The sequence below is a fragment of the Sus scrofa genome, chromosome 13 (genome assembly GCF_054392235.1).
Source record: "Sus scrofa isolate SSC_HxYL_T2T_F1_AM1 chromosome 13, Sscrofa_HxYL_maternal_Yorkshire_Landrace_v2.0, whole genome shotgun sequence".
Classification (NCBI taxonomy): domain Eukaryota; kingdom Metazoa; phylum Chordata; class Mammalia; order Artiodactyla; family Suidae; genus Sus; species Sus scrofa.
In genome coordinates, this window is record NC_139395.1 from 53378982 (window position 1) to 53393793 (window position 14812).

Consider the following 14812-nt stretch of genomic DNA (forward strand, 5'->3'; position numbering starts at 1 on the left):
AACTATATCCAGTCTCTTGGCACAGACCATGATGGAAGATAATATAAGAAAGTGAATGTATATAATTGTATGACTGGGTTTCTTTGCTGTATGCAGAAATTGTCACAATAAGTAAATCAACTATATGTTAATTAAAAAAATTCAACTAAAAATAAATCCCCTTTTAGAATTAGAATGGCCAAAATATTTAAAGAGAAAGTAATTCCATCTAAATATTCTTCAATTAAAGGAGAAAAAATAGTTTCTGGTACATATAATTAGCAATATAGAAAATAATCTTCTTCAATAAAGGGAACATTATTCATTATCAAACACATTCTAGGAGCAAAAAATAGGTTTGATTGAAGAAAAAAATGAACCCATGTGAAAAGCAAAACATAAAACAATGAAATACCTTGCCCTACACTAAACCATCTCTTCCATTTATATATCAAAAAATTGTTAGTTTAGGAGTTCCCACCGTGGCACAGTGGGTTAAGAATCTGACTGTAGCGCTCAGATCGCTGTGGAGGTGTGGGTTCGATTCCCAGTTCCATGCAGTGGGTTAAAGGATCACACCATGCAATTGTGGCTCAGATTCACTCCCTGACCCAGAAACTTCCAAATGTTGCAAGTGTGGCCATAAAATATCAAAAAAAAAAAAAAAAAAAAACCTGTTTATAAAAATCAAGTGTATTGAATAAACTTAGTAACTTATAATGAAAATGCTTTCTTTTTTTTTTGGCTATGGCATACAGCTGCTTAATGTGGGATATCAGTTCCCAGATCGGGGACTGAACTCAGGTCACAGCAGTGAAAGCATCAAATCCTAACCATTAGACCACCAGGGAACTCCCTCAAATTTTTTTTGAATAAAATGGGTTCACTCACCTGATATCGATCAACCATCAGAAATGCATAAGATTCTGAAAGTTCTTTATCTAAACGACCATCAAACTTCAGTTCTCTTCTCTTTTCTGTAAACTAAATGAAATTAAATCTGTAACAACTCCTTAGCATGTGATTTTTTTCAAGCTAAGAGTTTCACGATTTTTACTTCTAAGAAATTCCAAATCTACCAAAGCAGAAATTATCATTTCTCTCCGTATAATTTCTGTATTTCAGTTTTTTTGCCATTATAATTGGCTTTTTATCCTTACCAAAGGATACACAGCCAAAGAAGCATCTCATGTTTAACAATTTTAACTAAATTTCTATTAAAATTTTACCATACTCCAACTCCCACAGATTTTTAAATTCATGTTTTAATTATCTTTGGATCTCTCGTTTTACCTAACATGGTGATTTGCATACAATAGGTGGTTTAATAAACCTACTTAATGACCAACTTCTAGACTATACATAAACTCAATTAGAAAAGGAAAAATGTTTCATGTCTTTATAACTACATTCTTAATATCAAGTACATAAGCCATACTCCATACCCATTTCTAACATAAAAGAGTGACTTGCCCTTAGTACACCTGAATGATAAGTACCCTAAACTGCTAGCTTTCCCTTTTTTCACAAAGACATTCAAAATATAGAAACCATATATAACAGATTTACACACAATATTCCGTCTGTTATTGATCTTCAATAATATCATTACTCTTTAGAATAAATTTCCGTATAAAACTAACAAATATAATACCATACCATGAAACCACATCAAAACTACCAACATTTTAATTTCCTCTGGGACCTGGTAACATTCATCCACTTTAGGGATCCTTTGCAAGTTAAATTCAGATAGTGCTCAACTTACAAAAGTACAAAATTAGTAGTATTCCGTGTATGTTACAAAACAATACACACAACAAATTTCTCAACACCTTATTTGTATTACCTCAGGATCATACATGCTGGCTTTTCCTAAATCAAAACTCAAAAAAGACCCTCGCCAAAGTGGGTATAGAGGGAACATTCCTGAATATAATCAAAGCCATTTATGATAAACCCACAGCAAATATAATCCTCAATGGGGAAAAACTGAAAGCCTTCTCACTCAAATCTGGAACAAGACAGGGATGCCCACTCTCACCACTGCTCTTCAACATAGTTTTGGAAGTCTTAGCCACAGCAATTAGACAAACAAAAGAAATAAAAGGCATCCATATAGGAAGAGAAGAGATCAAACTGTCACTGTATGCAGATGATATGATACTATACCTAGAAAACCCTAAGGACTCAACCCCAAAACTCCTTGAACTGATTAATAAATTCAGCAAAGTGGCAGGATATAAGATTAACATTCAGAAGTCAGTTGCATTTCTGTATACCAGCAATGAAACATTAGAAAAGGAATACAAAAAAATGATACCTTTTAAAATTGTACCTCACAAAATCAAATACCTCGGAATACACCTGACCAAAGAGGTAAAGGACCTATATGCCGAGAACTATAAAACTTTAATCAAAGAAATCAAAGAAGATGTAAAGAAATGGAAAGATATTCCATGTTCCTGGATTGGAAAAATCAATATTGTGAAAATGGCCATCCTACCCAAAGCAATCTACAGATTCAATGCAATCCCTATCAAATTACCCATGACATTGTTCACAGAACTAGAACAAACAATCCAAACATTTATATGGAACCACAAAAGACCCAGAATCGCCAAAGCAATCCTGAGAAACAAAAACCAAGCAGGAGGCATAACTCTCCCAGACTTCAAGAAATACTACAAAGCCACAGTCATCAAAACAGTGTGGTACTGGTATCAAAACAGACAGACAGACCAATGGAACAGAATAGAGAATCCGGAAATAAACCCTGACACCTATGGTCAATTAATCTTTGACAAGGGAGGCAAGAACATAAAATGGGAAAAGGAAAGTCTATTCAGCAAGCATTGCTGGGAAACCTGGACAGCTGCATGCAAAGCAATGAAACTAGAACACACCCTCACACCATGCACAAAAATAAACTCCAAATGGCTGAAAGACTTAAATATACGACAGGACACCATCAAACTCCTAGAAGAAAACATAGGCAAAACACTCTCTGACATCAACATCATGAATATTTTCTCAGGTCAGTCTCCCAAAGCAATAGAAATTAGAGCAAAAATAAACCCATGGGACCTCATCAAACTGAAAAGCTTTTGCACAGCAAAGGAAACCAAAAAGAAAACAAAAAGACAACTTACAGAATGGGAGAAAATAGTTTCAAATGATGCAACTGACAAGGGCTTAATCTCTAGAATATATAAACAACTTATACAACCCAACAGCAAAAAAACCAATCAATCAATGGAAAAATGGGCAAAAGCCCTGAATAGACATTTTTCCAAGGAAGATATACAGATGGCTAACAAGCACATGAAAAAATGCTCAACATCGCTGGTTATAAGAGAAATGCAAATCAAAACTACCATGAGATACCACCTCACACCAGTCAGAATGGCCATCATTAATAAATCCACAAATAACAAGTGCTGGAGGGGCTGTGGAGAAAAGGGAACCCTCCTGCACTGCTGGTGGGAATGTAAACTGGTACAGCCACTATGGAGAACAGTTTGGAGATACCTTAGAAATCTATACATAGAACTTCCATATGACCCTGCAATCCCACTCTTGGGCATCTATCCGGACAAAGCTCTACTTAAAAGAGACACATGCACCCGCATGTTCATTGCAGCCCTATTCACAATAGCCAGGACTTGGAAACAATCCAAATGTCCATCGACAGATGATTGGATTCGGAAGATGTGGTATAGATACACAATGGAATACTACTCAGCCATAAAAAAGGATGACATAATGCCATTTGCAGCAACATGGATGGAACTAGAGAATCTCATACTGAGTGAAATGAGCCAGAAAGACAAAGACAAATACCATACGATATCACTTATAACTGGAATCTAATATCCAGCACAAATGAACATCTCCTCAGAAAAGAAAATCATGGACTTGGAGAAGAGACTTGTGGTTGCCTGATGGGAGGGGGAGGGAGTGGGAGGGATCGGGAGCTTGGGCTTATCAGACACAACCTAGAATAGATTTATAAGGAGATCCTGCTGAATAGCATTGAGAACTATGTCTAGATACTCATGTTGCAACAGAAGAAAGGGTGGGGGAAAAAACTGTAACTGCAATGTATACATCTAAGGATGACCTGACCCCCTTGCTGTACAGTGGGAAAATAATAAAAAAAAAAAAAAAACTCAAAAAATATTCTATTTTATAAATCAAACTGAAATTTACTAACAGGCTCAACTGTTGCCCTCGTTCTTACTTTTTCACTAAGAATTTCTAATGATATTAAGATAATTCAACTACCATGCAACAATTGAGGGAAAAACTAAACACAACCTAAAAGAGAAAACACATTTTATTTCATTACCTTCCAATGCAGACACAGTATGCTCTTAGGGATTCCATTTAACTAACATGTGCTTGAAAAAGCAAAAAGCCTTGTTATGAGTTTACAGTTAAGCCATTATACAATCCCTAAGATTCATTTTTATTAAAAGAAACTATTTCACATAACCACACATTAATTTAACAATACAAATAAATGTAGTGCAGTATCAACAGTGTTCAGGGGGAAAAATGAACTTAAAATTTGTTTTCCCTTCTATAACTTAGCTTTCCTAAAAAGTTTAGGATTTTTAAAGAAAACAAAGAAATTAAAACAAATTCCAGGTTAACTGGTTCTGAAGAATCTCACAAAAACCACAATTTAAAACATACCTCCTTTTCCAAAAGCTCATTATGTATCAAGCAAGCACGTTTGTAGTTAAAATTTGTTGCTGAAGTTGGTTCAAGGTAAGATGAATGGAGAATATTTAAAACATCTTCAAATTCTCGAGAGCCTGGAGTTAACAGCTGAAAAAGTGCTAAAATAAAAAACATTAATTTAAAGATTATTTTATCTTAAATGTAGTTTCTTTCTCTCTCTCTCTCTCTCTCTCTCTTTTTTTTTGGCCAGGCCTAAGACATGTTGAATGTTCTGGGCCAGGAATCAAACCTATGCCACAGCAGCAACACAAGCCGTTGCACTGAGTATGAGATCCTTAACCCACTGCACCACAAAGGAACTCCCCAAATGTAGTTTCTTACATTTTTGTGGGTTTGTTAATATGATTTTTTTTTTTTTTTTTTTTTGTCTTTTTGCCTTTTCTAGGACCGCTCCCACGGCATATGGAGATTCCTAGGCGAGGGGTTGAATTGGAGCCATAGCCACGGGCCTACGCCAGAGCCCTGGGCCTACGCCAGAGCCACAGCAACACAGGATCCGAGCTGCGTCTGCGACCTACACCACAGCTCATGGCAACGCCGGATCCTTAACCCACTGAGCAAGGCCAGGGACTGAACCCAAAACCTCATGGTTCCTAGTCAGATTCTTTAACCACTGCGCCACGACGGTAACTCCAATATGAATTTTAAATAGAGTTTTAAAAAAAGGCATCACAGTCATCTCATTTTGTATTATGCAAAAGAGATAAATCATTGAAGAAAAAAACTAGTTACTTGTCACTCGTTTTGTAATATGCAAAAGAGACACTAATTCATTGAAGGAAAAAACCCTTCAGCAATGAGCATCTGGCATTACACATGCAGACATGGCGGTTATAGTTCTGCAAAGCTTAGTGGATTAGGCAATCTACACTGCTTAAAGACAGCTCATAAGATACAGTGCATAAACTCGTCTAGTCTCAACTCCTATTTTACATTACACTTAAGTAGTATGTCTAGGACCATTTATTTCACTAAATTAAATGCATACACCTTAAGTAAAAACATAAAAGCATTTAAGACATTTATGGGTCTATAGAATAAAATGAGTCTATCTGGTTTTTTATATTAAAGTTAAAATAAAATACACAGCATCCATTAGCTTCTTGTATTACCAATATAAAGTAGTAGAAAACTTGGTGAAATGGAAAGATATGGAACTTTGGGAGTCAAACCTGGACACAAACATCAGATGTAGCACCTATTGGCTATGTAGGAGACATGGGGTAAATCAATTACTTAACCAAACAAGCTCAGTAAGTACTCTCTTCGTAAAAAAAAAAAAAGAGAAGTCTAGCTATCCTAATAACCACTACTATATGCCACGTGCCACATGACATGATACATGGAGAAAGCTCTAAGCAGTGCATCTGGTACAGAGTAAGACAGTAAAAATTTTTATTCCCCACTCCTCCAACTATTGTACACCCTATTTAAATTTTAAAATACTTCAGTGAAATAGCCAATTTGTCCTTCAACCAGTAGCCTAATAATTTCAAATTTTCACTTTACGTGTGAAATAATTTAACCTAATAAACTTCAAACATCAAGTCTATACATAGATATTTTGTCCAAACCAAAAGGAACCACTTATTTTTCACTGTAGATGTAAATATCCATAGAACCTATATGTTATTACCTTAATTTCTTTCAGATACTCTTTATAAGGAGTCAATTAAAAAAAAAAGTCAATAAACGCCAGTCAAAATACTTTTAGGTCACTACTCAGTGTTCTACTTGTGTATACTCGCAAAGGTACCACAGAGCAGCTGACAGGCTGTTTTTACTGTATTTTCAATATATAGTTATTAGGCTTTAAAGGACTTAATGTCAAATGATATATCCATTCATCTTATTCATTTACCAAACAATGTGTATTTACTAAAGTGTCTATTAAAAATGTAGCTTTCAGCGACAGAATGTATAAAACAAATGGTTCCTACCACTCTGGAACTGCACACAAAAATGGGCGTGGGGAAGAGATAATAAAATCACACTTATAAAAATGCAATTAAGACTGACTAGTTCACAAGTTCCTGTCGTGGCTCAGTGGTTAACGAATCCGACTAGGAACCATGAGGTTGCAGGTTCAATCCCTGGCCTGGCTCATGGGTTAATGATCAGGCATTGCTGTGACCTGTGGTGTAGGTTGCAGACGCGGCTCGGATCCCGCCTTGCTGTGGCTCTGGCATAGGCCGGGGGCTGCAGCTCCCGATTCGACCCCTAGCCTGGGAACCTCCATGCCGCGGAAGCGGCCCAAAGAAATAGCAAAAAAGACAAAAAAAAAAAAAAAAGACTGACTAGTTCACAACAATGTAAATCAACTATACTTAAATAAAAAAAATTTTTTTAATGATTAAAAAAAAAGAAGACTGACTAGTAAGTGGGGGCGGGGAATAAAAGAACTAAAGACGAGTTTCCTGGTGGCTCAGTGGGTTACAGATCCAGCATCATGGCTGGGGTCTGGGTTGCTGCTCTGGTGTCAGTATGATCCCTGGCCCTTGCAACTTCTGCATGCCAAAAACAAAACCAAAACCTAAGAAACTATTAAACACGGAAAGTATCCCACAATCAAATTTATAGTAGATGAGAATACTCAATAATCTACTGATTGTAAGCTCCATGACAGCCTTATTCATTGCTCTGTCTACACCTGGGGTACTGGCACCAAGTTGAAAGACTGAATAAGTAAGTAAAGAAAATAAGAATAAACTTTGTCAAGGTTTGTTTTTTTTTTTTTGGCCACTCTGTGGCACACGGAGTTCCAGGGCCGGGGATCAGATCCTAGTCACAGTTGCAACCTATGCCACAACTGTGGCAACACTGGATCCTTTAACCCACTGTGCCAGGACAGGAAAAGAACCTGCAACCTGTGCTGTGGAGACTCCACTCATCCCATTGTGGCAGAGCAAGAACTCCAAGATTTTTTAATACAGATATATTCTAAACTACCAAAATATGACTGTTGCCAGTTTAAATTAAGTCTCACAATTTCAACAATAAAGCAAAATGAAAGCTCACAAAACAGGGAGAACTCCATTCTGTCAAAAAAAAAAAAAATCTGCTTTATACTATGTGATAGGAAAAAAATGATTTTCTGATGGCCCCCAACTAAGCTGGAAAACACCTGTGAAGGAAAATAGCACGTGGAATGGTTTTTATAGGCTTTCACATCCCAAGTGGGCCAAACATGATTTTTAAAGTTGGGCTTTATGCATGACTGTTTCTTTTGTTTCTAAACTAACAAGTGATTTCAGTTATCTAGAAATATGCCAAAAAGAAGTATCAAGTGGCTTTACATGTCTATGAAATTTCACAAATCCACATAAATTATTTTTCTTATTTAAGCTTTTCCAACACTATTTCTACCACAATCTAATCAAAGTGAAAAATTCAAGGTAAATCATATAAATTTATGTAGAAATTAACATTCAACATATTCTCAAAAAAATATTTAACATTTGTTTCATTCCAAAGCAATGTCCTAGAGTCACCTCAAATGTACTCAAGTACACTGTCAGTGAAAAAATTCTTGTGAATAAAAAATACAGAAAAAGGTGCCAAGATTTTAGGTCTAACAATATTTGTGTCTTAGGTATATTTCAAATGCTTCACTTGGCTTTACTGTTAGACCAGGGTTATAATTTTTATATTTTCTTCCTAATTATCAATTTCTGTAAGAATAAAATTATGCTATGACTATTTTTAAAGGTTTCAAGTCAATGTGCTGGAGTGGTAGCTTAGAAATATAACAAGTTTATGTTCTGAATGTACATTCCCTGGTGGTCTATTTTATCTTTAATAATCCTCTAAAGGATAGATATACTCTGACCAACAAATCCTGTCACTTCTTTAAAAAATTTTACATATATACTCATCATATTATGGGCCATCTCTTGAGGCAGTAATAATAACCTTATGATTACCCAAATGGGGAGCAGAACATTTTATACATTAATCATCCATTTCACTTAAGTAAGTCAGCATCCAATAATACACCATTCTCCAGATTCTAACATTTATTGAGTGTAACCATTATTTCTTTCCAGGTACTGTACCAAGAGCTTTATATGCATTATCTCATTTAATCATAGAAACCACCCTATGAAGTTCATGATGCCAATTTCACAAATTTAAACTGAGATTACTTAGCCTAAGGTTAATAACTGAATAGGGCAGGTGGGTATTCAAATTCAGGCTGCCTTGCCACAAATCTTATATTCTGAACTGTAAGTAAAAGAAAAGATGTGTATGTGGGTATATCTTAAGAGCTGAAACTAATCATTCCAAGAGCTAGAAAAATAGAATTGTTTTATTTTAGACCAAGAAATTATATTAGCTGTAAGGAAATGAGCTATAAAACATCTGCTGTCTAGAATGCTCTGTCTTATGTTTAAGTATCTTAATAGTTCTCATAACTAACATTTTTTTTGGTTTATAAAGGTTAACCGCAATTTTAACAGTTCTTCCAGACATGAAGCACATAATTTTGCTTATTTACAAGATTTACATCAAATCCAAAGATAGCTGGTTTTTTGGGGTTGTTTTGGTTTTTGCCTTTTTATGGGGCCGCTCCCATGGCATATGGAGGTTCCCAGGCTAGGGGTCTAATCAGAGTTGTAGCTGCTAGCCTACGCCAGAGCCACAGCAACGAGGGATCTGAGCCGCATCTGCGACCTACACCATAGCTCACAGCAACGCCAGATCCTTAATCCACTGAGCAAGGTCAGGGATCGAACCCGCAACCTCAATGTTCCTAGTCGGATTCATTAACCACTGCGCCACAACGGGAACTCCGATAGCTGACCAATTTCTGATAATTCACAAGATTATAGTTACGAAACTGATTACAGATCTATTTTATGGGATTCAAGTGTGGATTTAGCAAGGCAAGTGGAGATTTATAATTCAAATGAGGAAACTGATTTTTATCACAGATCAGAACTAGAATTGAAGATTTTTATTACTGGTAGCATACAAAACATACTAAGAATCCAATGTTATATTTAAGCAGCTAGAATAGACATACAGTTAGGGTTATGAAATAGTACCTTTGTTCCTTAGTTGAAGGAATATTTTTCCTCAACTACATTTACCAATTTAGTCTCAATGCCAATCTTTATGTTTGTATTAAGATTGTGTATGTTAAAAAAAACTATCATATATACATATATATAAAAACGTTTTATGTTTTTGGCTGCACCCACCCACAGCATGGGGAAGTTCCCAGGCCAAGAACTGAACCCCTACTACAGTTGCAACCTGTGCCACAGCTGCAGCAAGGTAACCCACTGTACCTCATGGTAACTTCCAAGCTTAACTTTTAAAATAAGATGGATCGATACTACCAAAATATACCAATGGAAAATACAAAATACATATTCCAACTTAAAATAATTCATGGAAGAAATGGAAACAGCAGAAAGTAGGTTGGCGATCACACTGGTCTTCAATTCTCTCTGAATCCATCTCTCTGATGTCTACTACAACTAATGACTAAAGTACAACGAATATCCATTTGCTCCTCACAATAATTTAGATCTTTTAAAAACTGCTGTTCTGTATGCCACAGGTGTGGCCCTAAAAAGCAAAACAAAAACAAAAAATAAAAATCACTGTTCTTTAGTCTAATAAAATTCTACAGATGTAATTCTGTAGGAATGGACTTTCATCCCTAAATCATCATTGGACTTAGCACAGAATTTAGAAATTTTTTTTTTTTTTTTTTTTTTTTTTTTTGCCTTTTCTAGGGCCGCTCCTGCGGCATATGGAGGTTCCCAGGCTAGGGTTGAATTGGAGCTGTAGCAGCTGGCCTACACCACAGCCACAGCAACAGAGGATCCGAGCCGCGTCTGCGACCTACACCACAGCTCACGGCAATGCTGGATCCTTAACCCACTGAGCAAGGCCAGGGATCGAACCCAAAACCTCATGATTCCTAGTCAGATTCTTTAACCACTGAGCCACGAAAGGAACTCCAGGAATAAATATTTTAGAAGAGATGTAGAGAGACAACAAATATGAAACTTGACTTTTCTGGACTGGAGAATATGTCAAAGAAAATTTTACCTCCACTACTCAGAATTTATATGCACACAAAACGTTTTATGTGGATGACTGGATTCTACATATACTTTCCTGCTCAGATTTATTTACTTTTTTTGTCTTATTGGGGCCGCACCTAGGGCCTATGGAGGTTCCCAGGCTAGGGGTCTAATTAGAGCTGTTGCCGCCAGCCTACAGCACAGCCACAGCAATGTGGGATCCGAGCCATGTCTGCGACCTACAACACAGCTCATGGCAACGCCGGATCCTTAACTCACTGAGCAAGACCAGGGATCAAACCCGCAACCTCATGGTTCCCAGTTGGATTCATTTCCACTGCGCCACGACGGGAACTCCTTGCTCAGATTTACTTCTATGCGTGAAAAACTCTGGTACATAGAACCAAGCCATTCATATACAATTTGCATGGTGTTCATATAAAATGTCATGCAAATTTCCTTAAGAAAGAGTTTTAGGCACAAAGTCTTCCAAAAAACAACTTCAAATTTTGTGGGAAAAGATGGAGATTTGGGAGAATTATCCATTCTCTATTTCTCCTGAAATAGGTCAGTATGGATGCAAGTACATGATGCAAGAGGCAAGAGCACAAGAACTGGTAATCTTATGCCCTACATAAAGCATTAACCAATAAACATTTTCTAGAACATGAATCATCGCTGCATTTCCCAAGAAATTTGGAGGGAAATAATTATACCAAATGTAATTACCAATTTTAATTTACTTGTGATGAGTTACACTATTAGATTTTAGAGTAAAAGAAGGCAAGAGTAACTCCACAAATTGGTTAAATGTGAAACAGTGCCTCCTTACAATACAGAAAATAGCCCAGCCGATAAGAAACAAAATAACACATAAATCATAAAGACTAAAAATCTTACTCTTACAGTCAACAGATCACTGAATCTGTCAGTGCTGATTAAATGTATTAATTTTACCATATGATATCATTTATATCTGGAAAATAATATACAGCACAAATGAACCTTTCCACAGAAAAGAAAATCATGGACATGGAGAACAGATTTGTGGTTGCCAAGCGGGAGGGGGGAGTGAGATGGACTGGAAATTTGAGGTTAATAGATGCAAACTATTGCCTTTGGAATGGCTAAGCAATGAGATCCTGCAGTATCTAGTCACTTATGATGGAGCATGATAATATGAGAAAAAGAATGTACACATGTATATGTGACTGGGTCACCTTGCTATACAGTAGAAAATTGACAGAACACTGTAAACCAGCTATAATGGAAAAAATAAAAATCATTATAAAATTTAAAAAGTCCTACTAAAAAAACAAAAGCTTATTTTTTTGTCTTTATAGGGCCGCACCCATGGCATATGGAGGTCCCCAGGCTAGGGGTCTAATTAGAGCTACAGCTGCTGGCCTACGCCACAACCACAGCCACGCCAGATCCGAGCTGCACCTGTAATCTACACCACAGCTCAGGGCAACGCTGGATTCTTAACCCACTGAGCAAGGCCAGGGATCACACCCGCAACCTCACGGTTCCTGGTGGGATTCATTTCCACTGCGCCACAACAGGAATTCCAAATTACATAATAAAAAAAAGAAATAAGGGAGTTCCCATCGTGGCGCAGTGGTTAACGAATCCGACTAGGAATCATGAGGTTGTGGGTTCGGTCCCTGCCCTTGCTCAGTGGGTTAACAATCCGGCGTTGCCGTGAGCTGTGGTGTAGGTCGCAGACGCGGCTCGGATCCTGCGTTGCTGTGGCTCTGGTGTAGGCCAGTGGCTACAGCTCCGATTGGACCCCTAGCCTGGGAACCTCCATATGCCGCGGGAGCGGCCCAAGAAATAACTAAAAAGACAAAAAAAATAAAATAAAATAAAAAAAGAAATAAGACATATTCTACACCTAGGTTCAAATTTCAACTCTACATTATGTGACCTCAGGAAAGTTATTTACCTCAGTAGTTCAGTTTCCTCATCTATAAAATGAGAACAGGAGTTCCCATAGTAGCACAGTGGTTAATGAATCCAACTAGGAACCATAAGGTTTCGGGTTTGATCCCTGGCCTTGCTCAGTGGGTTAAGAATCCGGCGTTGCCGTGAGCTGTGGTGTAGGTTGCAGAGGAGGCTCAGATCTGGCGTGGCTGTGGCCAGCGGCTATAGCTCCAATTGGACCTCTAGCCTGGGAACCTCCATATGTCACAGGTGCGGCCCTAGAAGAAGGAAAAAGACCCCCTCCTCAAAAAAAAAAGAGAGAGAGAGAACAGTACCTACCACAAAGGATTGAGATTTAGTTAATGCAGTTAAACTACTTAGAACAATGCCTACAACTTATTAAGTACTATAAAGTGTTTGCCAATATAATTAATTAAAATGGCAGTATTTGGGATGTTATCCTACTGTCAAGACCAATAAAATAACTGAATCAGGCTATATTCACAGAGGTTTTCCTTTAAGTACCAAAAATATAGGAGTCCTAGTCTTAAATTTCACTGGAAAAGCAGTCACAAGCAAAGGTATGCCACCATATTAAAATATGAATGCAAAACCTTTGATATTGAAAAGTTCAGAGGTATCTACAAAAAACAATCTAATATTCACAATAAAAGACTGATCTGACCACAACTAATATCTAGTCAAATTCCATACATAAAGTGATACCTTTTAAGTCTTCCAAAAGATTATTTTGGGATCAAGTGTGAAACTAGCAGTGCCTGCTGCACTGTTTGTGATTAATCATTTCCTTTAATAATGAAAAGAGGAATTTTTCTATTAAATTCTATCATCAAGCACTAACTCCTTTCAGATTGGACACGATGAAGTCCATGGCTGTAAAAAGCTGCTTATTTAAGTTTTAAAAGCTCTACTTAAATCGTTATTGCACTATTTGAACAGCTGCTGCTCAGTGTACAAATATTTAGACAAGTTAAAAATTACTCATTTTCACTAAACATGAAAAAAGTCCACTGTGTTATATTTTCTTACCAAACCTCCTTGGGGAGAAAGGTAACAACCTTCTGCCTCTACCTGAGAGTGGAAAATATAAATTTTCCCCAAGAGAGCATCAGACTCAAGGGAGAAAACAACTAGGTTTTATATTTCCTAATTCCTCAATTATATCCACTTTCAATGTGTTCAAATGAAGTCTATTTTACAGCAACCTCTAGATCTTATTAAAAAACAAACAGAAAACACATGCAAACAGTACCTTTCAACATTTCCTAGAGTCCTCCCTCATATCAAACCAAACCATGAGGAGAGTTTTTAGACCAATTTTCTAGTCCTATCAAGAGTTAAAAAGGAGGACATCATGCTTTTATGCTTTACTTAAATCCCTAAAAAAACGGGCTTCAAAACTATTATCAAGTCGAAAAAAAAAAAATGAAAAATGTTCAGCCTCCTACTGTGACCCTATAACCAGAGCCCACCTGAATATATTTCCAATCTATTCTCCACCACTTGATAAATTAGGCTTAAGATTTAACTATCCTCTCTTAGGCTACACCATACATCTTAAATAAACCAAAAGAATGGATAACTTCGACCTTTACAAGAATCCTCTTGAACCCTAAAATGTTTTACATTACCTCACTTAAAAGATATTTCTAGAAACATTCCTCATGCTAACGGACAAAAAGTAACCTCATCTTTGTCAACAAGGTTTCGCACACCAGCGATTTCCTTGGTTTTGTTAATCCAAATAGAATTAACAATCTGATTTTATGTGTATCTGACAAAGGCTAACAATTTCAGTTGTGCAAATGGAACTGGTAATGCACATGGAAAGAGGAAGCACATGCTTCATTCAAGATACTCTTTATCAAGATTGAAAGCACAAATTACGTTTTCTGCAAATAAGAAATTCCTATTACTTTTCAAAGTAAATCATGAAAAACGGAGCCAAACTCTAAAACAAAAAGCTTTAAATTGACCAAATCCTGAGCATCCCAAATCACTGGATAATCAAAAATTGTATTCCGATTAACAGAAAACGGTCGTTTCTTCCATTAAAAAATGGGTCATAATACGGCATTAAGTTTTAAAATGGTAAC

General features: G+C 36.7%; 1 protein-coding gene across 7 annotated transcripts in view; it reads right to left on the minus strand.

Moving 5' to 3' along the window:
- Window positions 1-14812, minus strand: part of TASOR (transcription activation suppressor) — a 66268-nt gene that overhangs the window by 49973 nt on the left and 1483 nt on the right. For all 7 annotated transcript variants that reach the window (XM_013981800.3, XM_003358482.5, XM_003358484.5 and 4 more), the window contains exons 2-3: window positions 4681-4826; window positions 871-963 (exon numbers count right to left, since the gene is read on the minus strand). In XM_013981800.3, the coding sequence (XP_013837254.2) occupies window positions 871-963; window positions 4681-4826 (239 nt within the window). The remainder of the gene's footprint in view (window positions 1-870; window positions 964-4680; window positions 4827-14812) is intronic.